The sequence below is a fragment of the Alternaria atra genome, assembly GCF_907166805.1.
Source record: "Alternaria atra isolate CS162 genome assembly, contig: 25, whole genome shotgun sequence".
Lineage (NCBI taxonomy): Eukaryota > Fungi > Ascomycota > Dothideomycetes > Pleosporales > Pleosporaceae > Alternaria > Alternaria atra.
The window spans coordinates 3,345,176-3,362,223 of NW_025091323.1; the positions used below are offsets into that span (position 1 = coordinate 3,345,176).

The 17,048-nt window shown below is 51.1% G+C and overlaps 10 protein-coding genes across 10 annotated transcripts; 3 read left to right on the forward strand and 7 right to left on the reverse strand.

The window, feature by feature from the left end:
- Positions 1–129: 129 nt before the first annotated feature.
- Positions 130–2,118, reverse strand: ALTATR162_LOCUS6174 (uncharacterized protein; the record flags this gene model as incomplete). The annotated part of the gene is made up of 1 exon (XM_043313795.1): positions 130–2,118. One exon carries the CDS (start codon positions 2,116–2,118, stop codon positions 130–132), a length of 1,989 nt encoding a protein of 662 aa, XP_043169730.1.
- Positions 2,119–2,899: 781 nt separating this feature from the next.
- ALTATR162_LOCUS6175 (uncharacterized protein) lies at positions 2,900–4,681 on the reverse strand (the record flags this gene model as incomplete). Its single annotated transcript, XM_043313796.1, has 1 exon — positions 2,900–4,681. The coding sequence occupies one exon, from the start codon at positions 4,679–4,681 to the stop codon at positions 2,900–2,902; it is 1,782 nt and encodes a 593-aa protein (XP_043169731.1).
- A 534-nt stretch (positions 4,682–5,215) lies between these two features.
- On the reverse strand, positions 5,216–6,136 carry ALTATR162_LOCUS6176 (uncharacterized protein; the record flags this gene model as incomplete). Its single annotated transcript, XM_043313797.1, has 3 exons — positions 5,216–5,257; positions 5,311–5,782; positions 5,835–6,136. 3 exons carry the CDS (start codon positions 6,134–6,136, stop codon positions 5,216–5,218), a joined length of 816 nt encoding a protein of 271 aa, XP_043169732.1.
- A 521-nt stretch (positions 6,137–6,657) lies between these two features.
- ALTATR162_LOCUS6177 (uncharacterized protein) lies at positions 6,658–7,107 on the reverse strand (the record flags this gene model as incomplete). Its single annotated transcript, XM_043313798.1, has 2 exons — positions 6,658–6,866; positions 6,963–7,107. 2 exons carry the CDS (start codon positions 7,105–7,107, stop codon positions 6,658–6,660), a joined length of 354 nt encoding a protein of 117 aa, XP_043169733.1.
- A 371-nt stretch (positions 7,108–7,478) lies between these two features.
- On the reverse strand, positions 7,479–8,995 carry ALTATR162_LOCUS6178 (uncharacterized protein; the record flags this gene model as incomplete). Its single annotated transcript, XM_043313799.1, has 2 exons — positions 7,479–8,363; positions 8,417–8,995. 2 exons carry the CDS (start codon positions 8,993–8,995, stop codon positions 7,479–7,481), a joined length of 1,464 nt encoding a protein of 487 aa, XP_043169734.1.
- Positions 8,996–9,466: 471 nt separating this feature from the next.
- Positions 9,467–10,400, forward strand: ALTATR162_LOCUS6179 (uncharacterized protein; the record flags this gene model as incomplete). The annotated part of the gene is made up of 2 exons (XM_043313800.1): positions 9,467–9,530; positions 9,760–10,400. 2 exons carry the CDS (start codon positions 9,467–9,469, stop codon positions 10,398–10,400), a joined length of 705 nt encoding a protein of 234 aa, XP_043169735.1.
- Positions 10,401–10,709: 309 nt separating this feature from the next.
- Positions 10,710–11,519, reverse strand: ALTATR162_LOCUS6180 (uncharacterized protein; the record flags this gene model as incomplete). Its single annotated transcript, XM_043313801.1, has 1 exon — positions 10,710–11,519. The coding sequence occupies one exon, from the start codon at positions 11,517–11,519 to the stop codon at positions 10,710–10,712; it is 810 nt and encodes a 269-aa protein (XP_043169736.1).
- A 589-nt stretch (positions 11,520–12,108) lies between these two features.
- On the forward strand, positions 12,109–13,076 carry ALTATR162_LOCUS6181 (uncharacterized protein; the record flags this gene model as incomplete). Its single annotated transcript, XM_043313802.1, has 4 exons — positions 12,109–12,388; positions 12,548–12,636; positions 12,691–12,841; positions 12,895–13,076. 4 exons carry the CDS (start codon positions 12,109–12,111, stop codon positions 13,074–13,076), a joined length of 702 nt encoding a protein of 233 aa, XP_043169737.1.
- Positions 13,077–13,248: 172 nt separating this feature from the next.
- Positions 13,249–14,231, reverse strand: ALTATR162_LOCUS6182 (uncharacterized protein; the record flags this gene model as incomplete). Its single annotated transcript, XM_043313803.1, has 3 exons — positions 13,249–13,794; positions 13,846–14,082; positions 14,136–14,231. The coding sequence occupies 3 exons, from the start codon at positions 14,229–14,231 to the stop codon at positions 13,249–13,251; spliced, it is 879 nt and encodes a 292-aa protein (XP_043169738.1).
- A 583-nt stretch (positions 14,232–14,814) lies between these two features.
- ALTATR162_LOCUS6183 (uncharacterized protein) lies at positions 14,815–16,490 on the forward strand (the record flags this gene model as incomplete). The annotated part of the gene is made up of 2 exons (XM_043313804.1): positions 14,815–16,402; positions 16,453–16,490. The coding sequence occupies 2 exons, from the start codon at positions 14,815–14,817 to the stop codon at positions 16,488–16,490; spliced, it is 1,626 nt and encodes a 541-aa protein (XP_043169739.1).
- Between the last annotated feature and the right edge of the window lie 558 nt (positions 16,491–17,048).

Here is a 17,048-nt window from a genome sequence, read left to right on the forward strand (position 1 = left end):
AAAAGAAAGAAAACGAGCCATCCAAGGTCTCTCTGATGTGTGCTGTTGCTCTGGTTGACCTGGCAATATTAGCTACCGTAGGTCTTTGTTCCTCTTAAGCCCAAATGAGCAGTGTCTTGTAGATCCAATCTAATGACAACGCACCATACTCAGCAACCCACCAGCGACCACTCCAGCCGTCATGATGCCCACCTGCGTCCAAGGCACCTCACACATGTAAAGCCTGCTTTTTGTCACTGCGCTAGCTAGATAATCCAGCGACAAGGAGTTCTGCTTCTTGTGCCGGGTAGCGGAGGATGGCAAGGCTGATGCAGGACCGGGAACGTATCTCAGAGGATCGCCCCAGCGACGAGAAGAGGATTTGGAGGCGGGAATATGGGGTGATATGGTAGTGCTGGTAGCAACAGTGCTTTTGGTTGCGGATGAGGTATGATCGGCAAACGGGCCTGGGAAGACGAAAGATAAATCGAGGATGCCGCGTCCTTCATTGTTAATATAGTGAACTTGATCATCCTCTTCAATCGGTCCAACACTGTTGGCTTGCTCAATCAAGGCCAGCGCCAAATCGCTGAGCGGGCAGACCTTAGTCCTGTTCTCTTCTTCCGGTGGCACAACGATAAGGGCAAAGCCAGAGCCCCCATTGGCCCCGAATGGCTCTCCCAGCTCATCGTATGAGATTTTTTCTTTTCGGATACTTTCTGCCACTTCATCGTTTTCTTCTTCCTCGAAGGCGTCGTCGACAGGCTGCTCATTTCTGGCGGCCTGTCTAAACGCGTTGAGCGCATCCATGGAGTCAGTCCGACCATTGGTCTTACGGCGCATAGAAGACGAACTCAATCGCATCTCGGCTGGTATAAAGTCGTCTTTTGTATGCCTTTTGCCAATGGTTCTAAAATTTTCGAGCGTGGGAGTGATGGGTGGTGAAGAGGATGCGTAGCCCTCGTCACTAGGCTCAGAATCGGTTTCGGACTTAGTTTCCGCCTTGTGATCTCTGGCGTCGTCCCCGAATCCAAAGACCACATCATTGAAATCCAGCTCCTCTTCCGTTGCTGCGGCGTCGAACGGGTATTTAATCGAGGATAAGGTTTTATCGTCGTCCATCGAGCCAATAACCGAAAATGACATTCCGTCATCCTCGGCGCAAGGGTGGTAAGGCTCGAAAAGCTCTTCGTCCCAGCTGCAAGCCTCCCAACTATCGATCGAAGTGGTATCCTCTTCCTCAATCACATCGAGCCTGACCTTATCGTATAGCTCTTCAGCATCGCTCTTATCGGCCTCCAGCTGCAGAGCTTTGTAATGGTGATACAAACCCTCGAGCTCTTTCCTGGAAAATCGCTTCGATATGTCAACGTTGTTCTTGCTTTGATCCACAAGCATGCGATCGATTTCTTCATTCATTTCGCGATCAGCATCTCGGCCACGCTCAAATTGGTCGGAGACGGAAGTCTGAACCTGCTCTTCTTGTTCAAAGGGGAAGATCTGCGTGTGTTCATCCTCATCGAAAATCTCTTCAACCTCCTCATCTGTGCGATCGACGATGTCATCGATTTCATGCGCGTTCTCAATGGAAGTGAAGATCTTCAAAGGTGAACTTCGATACACTTTCGAACAGGAGAGCGATCTATGTTCCATTTTCCACTTTTGGAACCCTTTCATGTAACTAGACCGGTATGCCTTGCTGTTGCTCAACTCCGGATATGCAGGCGCCTCGGGATCCTCTTTGCCATCGTAGCGAAAGCCGATAGCCCGGGTAATACGATCGAACCGCGCAGAAATGACCTGGTGTTCTGCACGGCAGTTCAAGACTGCAAGATACCAGTATTCGGCTGGCAATTGAGCGATGGGATCTGGCCCCTGGGTGAGTTCGGCGTCTGGTGACTCTTTTGCGACGGGCGGATCCGGATAAACGCGCTCGTTGGAAATACGCGAGAAAGTGTAAGCCTCTTCTTCATCCTTCGTCACATTTCCAGTGGGAGGAACTTGAAGAGGGCCCAACTCATCAGCGGTTGGTGCGGAAGTGTCGGCGGTAGCATTCCAGCTTTCCAAGTCGAAATCATCGTTGTCATCTTCGGCCCAGTCAAACTTGCGGCTATCAGCAGCAATAGTCTCGCAAGCCATTTTACTTGTGTGATTGTGTTGATGTGGTAGTAGGGAGTGATGGTCGAAAGGTTGAGGTTGGTCGTTGTGTCAACTTTCGCAACGGCGCACAAGGTTTTGGCGGAGTTGAGCTGAGAAGAGTTTGTAAGAAAAGAGTGGTTCGGGGTGTTTCTTGAACCAGAAAGTTGCAGATACAGTCGCGAGAGTGTGACAGTGAGAGTTCAAACACTCTTGGCTCCTGACGTTTTCGTGATGATGGTGTGTGCGCAGTCGTTCGTAAAGAGTGAAACGACGGGCAGGACTGATAGAAAATTATGTAAAGAACGAAAGACTGAAGACATTTTGGTAAGTGAAAGTGTTGTGTACTGACGTCGCGACTGTGGATGATGACCCTCGATCAAACCAGGGTTCACTCCTTGTGGGCTTAGTCATTTACAAACACACTTTGGCTTTCGCACAAAATGCTTGAAGACCTTCGAGGGTAGACATAAGGGTTTATATTCACAGGTGAGATGCTAGTCCTGTATGCAGATGAACATCTTGATCCGGGTTTTCCTAGTGCGCCAAAAGAGAAATAACAAAAGCAAAGACGCTCTACAAAATATGTCTGTGTTGCCCAATGAAACGTCTCCCGCGGAGGATTTTCGATCAAACGCAACGCATTGCCATATTCCCAACATATGTTCCGGTCTGAGGTGGGCCCAAACGTTCGCCGACCCATCGTTCTGGGTGAAATGCGGAGTCGGCGTAACGGTCCGTGAGACTAATCGTATCAACTCCAAATAGTTCCCTGGCCGACCGCTTAGATAATGCTGCCGATCTTCTGGAACGGTTGTCGGCTCGATAACGCAGCTAGTACGAAGGTCCAAGCTGTGCGCGAAAATTTCTTTGTAGCTTTAACACAGTTGCGTATAGCCTGCTTTGTCTTCTTTGGAATCATTTGAAAACTATGTTTCACCATGCTCGCCCGCTTATGATATAAACGCTTAGGTGTGTTGCAGGCCGCAATTGTAGATTCCGAATCGTAACCAGAATCAGTGGAGATATCGTTATAGAACTCGACCGTCTCGTCACACTCTAGCTGAACGTCACACATGTCGTCGGCCATGGTCAAATGCGACATATCTCCGGAATCCTTAGCAGATGTCGGAAGCGATACACCTGACTGCGCAATCTCTTTTACTCGCAGCTCACCATACCAGTCTTTTGTGGGAAGAATAGTTAGGCTCAGGATGCACTGTTCATTCTCAGTCTGTGTGGACTGCGGACGGCTGTTCCGGTATGATGACATGGATGTTGCAGAAGTACATTTCGAGAACAGTGACGTCCGAATGGACGGTTTGGTATTCAATGTATCCTTGGAGGGCGAAGTGCGGACACGGACATCGCGTTGATTGGCGTGTATGATATCATTCGCATCCTTGGAGTGTTCCAGCTCCTCATCCTCATAGCAGTTCGTTGCGAATCGCAACAGCGATGGGCCATAAACCATGCTACACCTCAAGTCGAATTTTGCATCTAGCCAATCCCGAAAATAGCAACTCGTGCCACCACCAGCATAGTGTACCATCCGGAAGCGCTGGCGCAGCATATCCAGTGCGTCATCCGCTGACAAGCCCCAGGTACCTGCGTTGGATGACACAAATGGCGATGAAGAAGGCGAAGGGGACAAGGTCAGCGACCGAGAAGGCGAGCGCTCGTCTTCATCACGGGAAGATGAGATATCGCTAGCGTGAGCAATGAGGAACGCAAGTGACCTGCCGCCGCTATGTCGACGGAGTCCAGAATTCTGCATGGGTTTACAAGGATAGGGGATTTCAACCGCCTCAAGAGGTAATAGCAAAGTTGGCCGGTGGCCGACATGGTTGTTGGTCGTTATTATAGTGATTGTATCTTCCAGATCATTCTCATTTTCCTCAATTCTCTTAGCAAAGGTTGAGATGGCACGCTCGATCTTCTGGCTGAGACCGATTTCATCGTCTTCTGAATCTGAGTCGAAGCCTGAATCAGGGTCATCGACGACTGCGTTCTCGACAAATCGAGCGAGGGAGGGCGCCCTTGTATCTGCGGACGCCCCAGTCTTGAGCGTCATATCCTTCTGCAAGAAGTCGCGCACCCCACGCCATGACCGATCTGCATCTTGCTCTTCATTCACGTACGTATCCAAGTCGGCCTTCATGGCTTCGTCCAGTGGCTCAGTTTCTTCCTCTCGCTCGTCCTCCTCCCCTTCTCGCCCAAGGAAGAGGATAGCCTTGGTACCAGTCCGGTTGATATACTCGTGGCCCACCTTTTCGACAGCCTTGTACTGTCCCACAATGTACCCTTGTATATTCTGCGTTGTAGTCCGGCTTATTGGATCCAGGGTCTTCACAGCGCCTTTGATAGGATATTGGGACTGGTAATCGAAGGTGGAGCGGAAGGTATTGCGTTTGGGGCGCGCAGAGTGCGTATCAACAGCGACTTGAGGCTCAGTCTCTATGCCAGAATGGTCAGGACGGTCGACTGTCTCGTTACTGACTGCTGCATAAGCAGAAGGCGCTGGGCGAGCCTTGACTGGCGACGCAGGAACTCGAAGTCGAGCCATGTCGTCCGTATCAGTATCGTGATCCTTGAGTAAGCTTTGGTTGACACTTCTGAATATCGTATCACTCAAAGGTGTGAGGTGTGCATGATGGTTAACCACTGCAGTAGAGTTTCGGGGTGGTATGAGACGAAAGGTGGAGTAGAATAGCTCAACACCAAAGTCAAATGCGAATGAAGTCAATATGCGCAAATGCCTTGAATGCTTTAGCTTTCCAGATGAGGGCCTACCTTTGACCAGCGCTCACCACGGCAACGGCGATTTTGTTTGCTTAGGTTCCTCTTCCAGAGTCGTGGTGGCGCATAGACTATACTTTCATCTTTCACTCGTTACAAAGTGGGCTTCACGCAAGATTTGAGAGGGGTGAATCAGGGAAAGCGCAAAGAGAGAAGGGAAGCAGAGAAAGCAGCAGATCTGAATTTACTGCTATGTTGTCCACAGCAAACAAATCTTCTACAACGAAGGTCGGATTCGGGATACCTGCTCCGTCGCTGATGTGCAGATAAGCAATCACTATATACACGTCGATCATCACATCTACTGACCAGTGGGTTTCCGATGCATAACCGTCGCAGCCGCCTATCTAATGTCAGCAAATCATCCCCGAATTCTCCGCCTACGCTTGTACATACCTGGTGGTTCGGGAAGATCAAACTGTCAGCCAGCACAACATTCTCCCTCCGTCCCGCAGCAAACACCACAACCTCAGCGATATCCTCCGGTGTCAACGGTTCAACGCCCTCGTACACCTTCTTCGCCTTCTCTTTATCACCTCCAAATCTTACAACACTAAACTCCGTCTCGACCTGCCCTGGGTCAATCTCAATAACGCGTATTCTTGTCGCGATGAGCTCTTTGCGCATAGCGTCTGTGAAAGAGCGCACGGCTGCCTTTGTAGCGCAATAGATGGAACCACCTTGGTAAGGCTCCCGACCTGCGATACTGCCGATGTTTATGATGTCACCTGAGGGTGTGGAGCGCGCTTTGAAGATGGGGAGGATTGCTTGCGTCATATTGATTAGACCGGTTACGTTTGTGCTAAACATGGTGTCGATGTCGGCAGGCGAGATATCGGGGGCTTGGGCGACGCCCTTCACAAGGCCGCTGGAGTAGGTGTTAGTAAGAGAAGCGGGTACATGGGAATGCGGCGACATACGCATTGTTGACAAGCACATCAATGTCCTTGTACTCTTGTGGTAGGTTGCCAACAAAGTTCTGAACTTCATCTGGCTTGCTGACATCAAGCTTGACGGGTAGAACCTTCACGCCCTTTGCGAAACCCTGGATTTCTTGTGCTACCTCCTTCAATGTGTCCTCTCGCCGAGCAGTCAAGATAAGCTTCAGGTCATCGGGCTGTGTCCGCGCAAACTCAATGGCTGTGGATTTGCCAATACCAGATGATGCACCGGTAATGACGATAGTCTTGCCCTTTAGGCGCTCTGCCATCTTCGTCGACATGTTTGCGGTATGTTGTTGGAGGATGCTCGCTAGCTGTGTACTCGCAGGCGCAATGCGGGGTCGTAATGAAGCTTTGGCGAAGATGGAAGCAGTACGGAAGAATTGGCGAGATGACGAGTGATTAGGCATGTACGTCGCAATGCTTTGTAATACAGCGATTGAGGTTTGCAGGACGTGGGGGAGGGCAATTGGTGATTTAGAGATGCCCGCGGGTGGTTACGAGGTTAGCTATCGGCGTATCTCCGAGGCTGCACGAGTCAGACATGCAGCACCGAGGGGTAAGCACGACAATGTGGGGAGCTCTTGTGTCGCCATCAACCACTTGATCCGCACCATCGCACAATGGCATACAGCGAAAGAGAAATGTGAGTTGAAATTATTTCATTCATGCCTTGGCCATGTCTCAGGCCGGCTTCATGGAGACGTTTCATCGTCAATCCAAGTCATTATCTTCCTCCTCCAACTCCTAGCACACTGTGTCTGTGTACGGGGTATCGAAATCGTCATATATCACGACGACTTTAGTTGGCGCCCTTCTTCTTGAGCATGGCCTCGTCCTCTTCCCTCAACTCCTGGTCGATCTTGGCTCCCTTGGAGGGCTCGTTGCCGTGTGCGCGTGCGGGAAGGGTGGCATCTTGCTCGCGCTGACGGTCCTCAAGAGACTTCTCCTCGCCCTCCTGCTCACGCTTCTCCTCGCGCTCGAGCTTGTTGGCGATGGATCGCTCGTCCTCTGTCAATGGTCGTTAGTAAACGGTATAGTGAAGAGATGTCAGGTGATGCCTCATAACAACGAAGGGCAATGGATGCATGGATGGGAGGAACTTACTGGAGTCTTGTGCCTTGTGAGAGTTTTCCTTGCCCTCGTGGAAGCGGTTCTCCTTCTTCTCCTGCTGGATCTCGGCGTCAGAGCGGGTGACTTGGTCCTGAGACTCGTACACCGCGCTGTTACCGACGTTGGAAGTTCCAGACATGTTGTATGTGTGTGTATGGGTGAAAGTGGGAAGTAGTAGAAGGTTTGTAGAGTGTGGTTTGAAGTGAGAAATGGCAATTGATTGTTATTTATTGTCGTGTGAGTGTCTTCTCCCCTCTTTATTAAGGTTCTGAAGTTTGCGCAGAGGCTAGGACCCATGATGACGTAGCTGGTCGCAATTACATCATGGTGGGGAAATCGAACACCACTCATGAATGTTTCGGACACCAAACACGAGAGGGCTGATGACATGCATTAGGCCGATGTGGTGCCTGGGGCTGATTTAAACTTGTATATTGCGATCATCGAGCGCCTGGGATGAGCTAAGTGCAGCCTTCACACAGAACGCGATCTACAACAATCACGCGATATTTACGCGTAACTCCTCTTCCTGAGCCATCTATCAACCAAAGCCAGCGCCTCCTTGGGCTTGTTCATCGGCACCATGTGGCCTGCTCCGTCCACCGTTGCAAATGCAAATGTCGTCTCTCTTCCACTTGTAGTCGGTGTCTTGACTTCCTTGAACCACCCCACCTCTTTACCCTCGTGCTTCCATGTTTTCTTCGGCTGCGCGACAAACGCAGGTTGACCCTTCCATTGCATCGTGCTAGCCCATTGCAGATTACCTGCCGTGTTGCAAGCAAGATCTAAATTACCCTGATAGAAAAGCACATCGATGCCATGCTCAAGAAGATACAAGACTTGTGGTTGCGTGCTCAAGACGCCATCACCGGTGAGGGCGAAAGCCCATGCAATATCGTACGAGAGCCCTGTAAAGTTGGCTACAGCCTTGGGCACACTGAGCGCGTTCCAGACATCTGGCATGTTCATGTAGTCCTGTATTCTTTGCATCTCAGGGTAGCATAATTCGTCTTTCGTCTCGCAACCATCCGTGATATCAAATCGATTACGACCTCCTGCTCCTGACTCGCCGTCGTAGTAGAGGACTACACCTTCCATGCACATTGTTTCGGCCGCCAGGCATATGGCTGGGTCTGGGTGGTTGTAACACACATTGATAAGCTCCATACAACGAGGTAGGTTAGTAGCCATGATGTCGCAGCGGGTCTGGTTGAATATGGGCTTGTCGACACCGGGGTTTGTGGTACACAGCGTTTCCCAGTAACCAAAGTTGGTATCTCTAGGTGAGACAAATGCGTTGCCGGTGAAGGTTGACTTGAGGTTAACCTGGGGCCGCTTAGGATAGGCTAGATTCTTCGAAACGATCTCGGCACCAAGTGTTGGGACGTAATGGCCCTGTTCGTGATAAGTTTCGTGTTTTGTAGAGGGTAACAGCAACATAGACTTACAGCATAGCTCTCTCCCGTGATGTGGAAGTCTCGATTGCGAAGATCTGGGAAGACATCGCTTGTGAAAAGCTGCAGAAAGTAATGCATATCCTCTGCAGCCGTGAAGCTTGTAGCAGGAAGCGGGATTCCCTCATCGACGTAGCTGAAACCGACACCAGCGGGCTGATCAACGAAGATAATGTTGGCGTTCTTGCTCCATCCATATTCGTTGTACACGGTACCATTCCCAGACTCGTTGATCAGGCAAGGCCCCAGCTCGCCCAGCAATCCAATCATGCCTGAGCCACCTGGTCCTCCTGTCAGCCATAGCAGGAGCGGATCTTCAGAGGGCCTGTCTTGAGACTCGAAGTACCAGAAAAAGATATGCTTTGAGCCGATGTCTAACCAGCCAGTGTACTGTTTGGAGCGTGCATCACAGAGGGTGTTGTTTTGTTGCTGCTTAATGCGGATAGAGTGATGCTCTGAGAACTGGCTTTGGTAGATCTGGAAGCCTTCTACTTCTGGTTTCTCCTGAAACGGTACTTGCGAAAATAAGGATGTTGCAGTCGCGGCGAGCAGACTAAAAATAGAGAGCTTCATCGTTGGTAGGTGTACCCTGATGGGCGGTGATGGTGTTGTTCAACACGAGACGAAAGGCACCCGAACACGATTCAACAGAGGCAACACAAGCTAAGGATATCACAAACAGGTATCAGGGGTCTGAGTATCACGAAGGAGGCATGAGAGAGGTAAGAGGGAGAGGAGGTTGGTTCCTTATAAAGGGTAGGGTAACTGGCGCTTGATGACACCCCGTCGTCCTCGGTTGGAGAGGCCCGCGGCGATCGAACAGGGGTGCGACCATTTGGCTCCGCGAACATCTTCACCACCACTACCACACGCGACTTTACTCTCGCCCTGACTATTCTGCGCGATCAAACCGCGTCAAACCATACCTTTCATACATACGAGCTGCTATCGACATTCCGGACAATACCTAGGATCAAGCATAACCCAGAAATAACCCATCGACCCTGTGCGCATTCAAAACGAGCAGTCGCTCCTTCTTTCGCCATGCCTTACAACAACACGCCGATAGCGCCAAACAAGGAAATCACAGGTCATGTGTCACTTCCTCGTAAGTAACGATTTAATCTCATCTCTGCCTCACTCCTTGCCTCGATTCTCGGGTTGCTTCCTGAAGACTACCCTACTGCCCAAATAGCCACTGCCAATTGCGCCTGCGGTGATCTCATAACCTCTCCTTCACCTTCGTGCATGCAGGGAGCGCAATGTCTTTGACTCCCCCCATCCCTAGTGCTCCCACTTGTCCTCATAGTGGACCATTAGTCTAACACATCCCCCAGTCGCACGTGTGCAAAAGATAATTCAAGCGGACCCCGAACGCATCACAACCTCCAAGAATGCTGCCTTCGCCATCGCATTGGCCACGGAAATGTTTATTCAACACCTCGCACAAACCACACACAACGTCGTCAAAGCCGAACGCAAGCCGCGCCGCAATATTCAATACCGCGATGTCAGTAGTGCGATAGCGAAGACGGATAACCTCGAGTTCCTGGTCGATGTCGCGCCTAAGACGAGCACATGGGGAACCGTGAAGAAGAAGTTGGAAGAGAAAGAGAAGGAGGACGCGAAGAAGAAGGAGAAGGATGGCAAGAAGGACGGAGCGGTGAACGGACAGAAGACGTTGGATGGTCCTATTGAGACGGCTGAGGATGATGCGGACAAGGACAAGGACACGCATACCAACGGCGGTGCAACAGCCTCGCCTACACCAGCGAAACCACTCGAGACGCCTGATGCCATGGAAGTCGACCAAGAGGTCCAGCGTGTAGAGGACAGCGAACCAGAAGAGGACGCTGCAGCTATGCAAATCGAGATGGAAATGCGTGGCCCGCCCCGTCAACCCACGGCGAGTGTAAGGAAGAGTCCAGAAGCCAGGCGGTCGACTGGTGGATTTACTGCGATTAATGGCCAAAGGTGAATCTGCTAGGACAAGGAGAGCAGGGACAGAGGACGATGTGGAAGAAGGTCATCTTGCATTGCACAATGGCGTTAGCTGGGTATATCATGGGAACGGCGCCGGGCTGTTTGAACAGTGATCTGCATCAGGGTTTTGTCATCTGATACTATAGAATGTGGACTCAAAATGTGATAAATGTATAGTTGTATACATTTCTTTTGTCCAAGATGAGCTATTCCAAGATCGTCACATACATTACTAGATATTTCTCTCCTTCCGCTCGCCTGCGTGTCTTATTCGCTTTAAATCTGTCTCCAGCCTTCCAGCCCTTTAACTCATCTCTGGATTCCAAACCTCAACACTCCCCATCCACCCCTCCCTAATCACAATATCTTCCAGCACACCCCTCGTCCTCTCCCACTCGACTCCAAACTTTCCACTATTGATCTTACACATCCTGACCCCTTCAATTCCACCAGCCATGCTCACCAACTCGAGCAACATCTCCATAGCCGGCTTCGTGTTTCCGACGATAACATCTGGCTTATCCTTGCCCTTCCCGTACTTTGCACTGGTGAATAAGCAGCCAATCCAATGTTCCTTCCCAGCATCGACAGGCGGGATGAGGAGAGCGCTGCCAGTAGGTACAGGTCGAGATTTCAAGAGGTGTTCTTTGGTGCAAAAGGCGTGGTATATTGTGTAGGCTTTCGGGTAAGTGTCTTTGAAGGCTTTGGCTATTCCGCTACCCCAGGCGCCTTGGACGTTGCAAGCGTGTATTAAGAGAGTTTGTGGTGGCGCAGCGAAGATGTTGCCGGTGTGGTGGGTGAGAGTTAGGGTGATGTTAGGTATTTCAGATGAGAGAGGTGATGGGGAGAGCTGGTGTGAGGAAAGGTCTTTGTGTGAGAGATGGCGCGGTGGTGTGGTAGTGTCTGAGGATTTTGTATCTTGTCGCTTCCCGGGTATTGGGGTTGGGGATCTTGATGATGTTCTCTTGCCTTTACCCTTGTTTTCTTGGGATGAAGAAGTGGTCATTTGCGGCTCGTCAGTCGTACTCTTCACGGCTTCTTTGGCTTTCGTCATGGTTTTAATTCCTTCCGTGGGCGCAAAGTAGGATGTGATGTTAGGGCCTTTGGGAGGCATGGTGTTGTATGTCGAACATAAAGCTTCGTTGTGGTGAGGCTCTTAATTTGAAAGGTGAGGCTACTCGAAGTGAGAGGAAGTAAATGTAGAAGACTTCCGTATACAGCCAAAGAGGAATAAGACGGTAGCGACATTCAGGCAGTCGCCAAGACAATCAAGTAAGGGTACTTACCCAAACTACAAACCGTTTTACCTAGGACAGTACTTCCAGCGTCTAGATAGAGGAAGAGGATCGGTCTCATGCGACAATCCTGGATCGTTGATGCTGGTCTTGAGCCATGATCCAACAGTGGACGCTGAAGAGACGTGGTTGTTCGCTTTTGCGACGACCGTAGACATGATGCAGTATAGTTTCATGACTGTTATAATGAATGGAACAAGTGTGAGATCAAATCCCACGTTGCGTAGTTCTCGTGGTAATGTTCGCCGATGACGCTGCAAATGATCTGTCCAGCGATGGTCGCACGGGCGGTGGACCAATCACACGACACCTGACATAACGCTCCTTGCCAAACCGCCAAAACTTCGACATCCTCAACCCAAGCTCCTCCCCATCAACGACACCGACTCCCGCCCACCCGCGTCCACGATGCCCGCCCTCGCCAACACAACCCGTGCCATTGCACGCTCATGGACCGCTCACCAGATGCCCGTCGCTCGGGCGGCCGGTACCACCGCTCTGCAGACCCGCAACGCCTCGGCTTCCTCGTTCGACAGCCCCTTCAAGGGCGGCCCAGACACGACCAAGATCCCCTCATTCGCTGCGTACAGGAATAAAGGAGGCGAGACAGGTCCCAAGGTCTTCCAGTACTTCATGGTCGGAACAATGGGTGCGCTGAGTGCGCTTGGCGCGAAGGCGACTGTCCAGGGTAGGTCCCCAGCAATGCGATAGCCCGGCGGAGGTGTGGAAAATACTGGAAACAACCGATACTGCATGTTTGGAGCTGGAGGAGAGCAATTGGCTATTTTTGGGATGGTTTGGGTCGCGAATTGATGAAGACTGGACGGCTAACGACTGCGCCCAACAGACTTCCTCGTCAACATGTCCGCCTCTGCCGACGTTTTGGCCCAGGCCAAGGTAGAAATCGACCTCGCTGCCATTCCCGAGGGCAAGAACGTATGTTTCGCATTTCGACATGGAATACCCGGACAGTGGAGCTGATGAAAGCAGGTCATTATCAAGTGGCGAGGCAAGCCCGTCTTCATCCGACACCGTACCGAATCCGAGATCAAGGAGGCCGACGACACCAAGTGGGAGTCTCTCCGTGACCCTCAGCCCGACAAAGACCGTGTCCAGAAGCCCGAGTGGTTGATCATGTTGGGTACGTCACACGCACATGTACTTCATGCAACAAATGTAGACTAACAACACTAGGTGTCTGCACCCATCTGGGATGTGTTCCCATCGGTGAGGCCGGTGACTTTGGAGGCTGGTTCTGCCCTTGCCACGGTTCCCACTACGACATCTCTGGCCGTATAAGAAAGGGACCTGCCCCGCTCAACCTGGAGATTCCCGCATACGACTTCCCTGAGGAAGGCAAGGTTGTCATTGGTTAAGCAGGGCAATTCTTCAGTGGTGGAGGGGGCATGACGGCGATGTCGACTTGTGCATAGGAGCGAGCATCAATTTCCTACGGTTTGATTCACATAGATTCAGCTTGTGTCCTTGCAATGTAACACCAGTTAGAGTCAATCTTCGCCATCTTGGGTTCTATTATCTGGTGTATATTTACTGTCCGCTCAAAAACGCCTTGACAGCCTCCACAGCACCCTTGAACTTGTCCGCCTCAATCAACACCATATGTCCCTTGGGCTTAACCCCCAACTCCTGGAACGCCCGCTTACTGTCACTCGCGCCCTCATCCACCGGCGTATCGTACTCAAAACTCGTGTACCCCACAGCATGTTTGTGCAGCACCTCATCCTCGGGATGAAAATAGAATGTCTCCTCACCCACATCCGCCTTCTTGTTCTTCTTCTTGCTTGGCGGCGCGTCTTCACTCGGCAACTGGCTTTGTATCTCCGAATAGCACTTGGACAGAACGAGGTAATGGGTGAATGTGTAAGGCTCCTTCTCCTCAACCGCCCACTGGATCTCTTCCAGAAGCATCGTGTACATTGGCGGTACAATCTCGTGGGGCATATTTATAAAGCGCTCGGTTAGGATGAGGCCGATCTGCGCGGGAGACGTGGGTGTTAGGAGGGGTGGGAGTGTGGGGATTGGCGCGGACTTTTTGGATAGGTAGGTTGTTAAGTCTTGGATTACTTTTTTGTCCTATTTGCCGTTAGCATGTATGTAGACAAAGTATGGGTGGAGAGGCCCTACCTTGTGTGTCTCCAGGTTCAGGACGGTAAGGAAGGCGTAGGGATCTGTCTCATTGCCATCGACCTTGACGGTGCTGCCGAGTAGTGGCTGCGATAATATGATGTCGGCGAGTTCTGACAGGTTGAACAATTGCGAGTCAACATCGAGGAGTTGGCGCAGGAGGTTTTTCAGACCATGGAAATCGACTGCTGGCTGCGGATCGAACCACTCGAAGTCGACATTCACCATATCCATGTCCTAAATAATTTGTGAGCAGGCGCATGTGAGAAGGAAAAGCGGAAGGCGCATACCTCGTCGCTGCCAGACTCGTCGTCATCGTTTTGCTTGCGCTTGTCCGACACATCGGGGAGCTCTTCGGGATCTCTCTCAGACTTTCGTTTCGCCATCGTGTGTATGTGTGGTGGTTGGGATGCTGGGTTGAGAGAGGTCAACGCGACTTTGCGCGATGCAGCTACGCTCGTTATCGATACCGGTAGTGAAAATTAAAGAGCCCCGCCCTGGGTGAGCATGGTCAGTCACGAGCCATTCCATGGCTGCACATCTGTTCTATGAATCAAAGGCGACAGCTAGTTAATTGGAGGTTTTCCCGGTAAGTGGACGAAGTACTTGTACAAAGAGGCTAGCTTTTCCCGAGAAGTACCTCATGCTGGGAAAGGGTACCCTCGAAGGACTCGCTATGATTCCCAGCATGACACTTGCATGATATCAAGAGTGTATACCTTCAGGCTACGATGCGAGTATTAGGTATAATCTTTGGAACCCAGGCGGCACTCTTCCTCGTACCAGAGAATGAAGATGCATATTATCGATAAGGGATTTTTTTAGCCCCGCCAAAATTTTGTGAGAGTCAGGAACCCTCCCACTATTATACCTCTCTTCCCCAGATACCCGTCTTTCTTTTTCCTTTCTCTTTCCTTTCACTTCTTCCTTCCTTCTTTACTTCTATCACATCAATTCTTATACTTCAAAATGGCGACCGACGGTTCCGACCCCATTCCCCCCCACAAGACGTTCGATACCATCTTGGTTCTCGACTTCGGCTCGCAGTACACGCATCTGATTACGCGCCGCCTCCGCGAACTCAATGTCTACTCTGAGATGCTGCCATGCACTACTAAGATCGCCGATCTGCCCTTCACGCCCAAGGGAGTCATTCTCTCTGGCGGTCCATACTCTGTCTACGAGGAAGGCGCACCACACGTCGACCACGCCGTCTTCGATCTTGGCGTACCGATCCTGGGAATATGCTACGGACTACAAGAGATGGCCTGGCACTTTGGAAAGAACGCTGGCGTAGCTGCTGGCGAGAAGAGGGAATACGGACGCGCGAACCTGAAGGTTGAGAGCCACGGTGGACACATGGACCAGCTGTTCAAAGATCTGAGCAATGATCTGGAGGTCTGGATGAGTCACGGCGACAAGCTGAGCCATATGCCCGAGGGCTTTGAGACGGTTGCGACAACTACCAATGCGCCGTTCGCGGGTATTGCGCATAAGACGAGCAAGTACTACGGCATTCAGTTCCACCCCGAGGTTACACACACAAAGGAGGGCAAGGTCCTGTTGAAGAACTTCGCCGTCGACATCTGCGAGGCCAACACCAACTGGACTATGAGCAAGTTCGTCGATCAGGAGATTACGCGCATCAGGAAGTTGGTGGGCGACAAGGGACAGGTCATTGGTGCCGTCAGCGGTGGTGTCGACTCGACTGTTGCTGCGAAACTGATGAAGGAGGCAATTGGCGACCGCTTCCACGCCGTCATGGTCGACAACGGCGTCCTCCGACTCAACGAGGCCGTTCAAGTCAAGAAGACGCTCGATGAGGGCCTGGGCATCAACCTCACTGTCATTGATGCGTCCGACCTCTTCCTCGACCGCCTAAAGGGTGTTACCGATGACCCCGAGAAGAAGCGCAAGATCATCGGCAACACTTTCATCGAGGTCTTCCAGAAGCAAGCCGAGAAGATCAAGGCAGAAGCCCATGAATCTGCCAACGCCGGTGAGATCGAGTGGCTCCTCCAGGGCACCCTCTATCCCGACGTCATCGAATCCCTTTCCTTCAAGGGTCCCTCCCAGACCATCAAGACCCACCACAATGTTGGCGGTCTACCAAAAGACATGAAGCTCAAGGTCATCGAGCCTCTCCGTGAGTTGTTCAAGGATGAAGTCCGTGAACTAGGCAAAGAGCTTGGTATCCCAGAAGATCTCGTCTGGCGCCACCCCTTCCCCGGTCCAGGTATCGCTATCCGCATCCTGGGCGAGGTCACGCGGGAACAAGTCCGTATTGCGCGCGAAGCCGACAACATCTTCATCGAAGAGATCAAGGCCGCCGGCTTGTACAAGAAGATTAGCCAGGCGTTCGCTGCACTCCTGCCCGTCAAGGCGGTTGGTGTTATGGGTGACAAGCGTGTTCACGACCAGGTTATCGCATTGAGGGCTGTTGAGACGAGCGACTTCATGACAGCGGATTGGTACCCCTTCGATGGCGAATTCCTTAAGAGGGTCAGCAGGAGGATTGTGAACGAGGTGAATGGAGTTTGCCGTGTGGTATACGATAGTAAGTCTGACAAATGCGATCTCCTTGAGGCAAACACTGACATTGTCTAGTCACCAGCAAGCCCCCGGGTACTATCGAGATGGAGTAGACATACCGGAGGACTGACGCGTGTCTGGGTGCACGAAGTAGATGTAGTAGGCAAACCAGATTTATATCTGAAGGTTTTTAGACATATGATACCCCTGTATAAGTCACGATGAAGTGAAATACAACTTTCCAATTCAATACCGAAGTGCTGCCGAACTGCTGTGTGAAGAATGCTGCTGTGAAGAAGATCGTGTTATCTGAAATGTGTACTACACCAAAAAGCACCCTAAAGGTATTCGCTAGGTCTTACCGTGAAACTCAGCTATGCAAAACATGCTGTATACCTTTAGGATAACATGCAAATACAGTTTGAAAAACGTAAGCTTCCTCGCACGTTGTGGTGTTGAGTTACGAATTTTCTTGTGGAGTAGTCATTTGTTTCTGTATACAAACTTCGAGGAGGAAACTTTCTTAAGCTGTACCTAGGAAAATTGGACCCTAGAGGTATTCAATGTATTTTATGGAATTACAAGAGAATGTGGAACTCGGCGAAGACCCTCAGGGTACATTATAGGTACAAGCTAGATACAACGAGCTTTCTTGGTTAACGTCTTCGCAA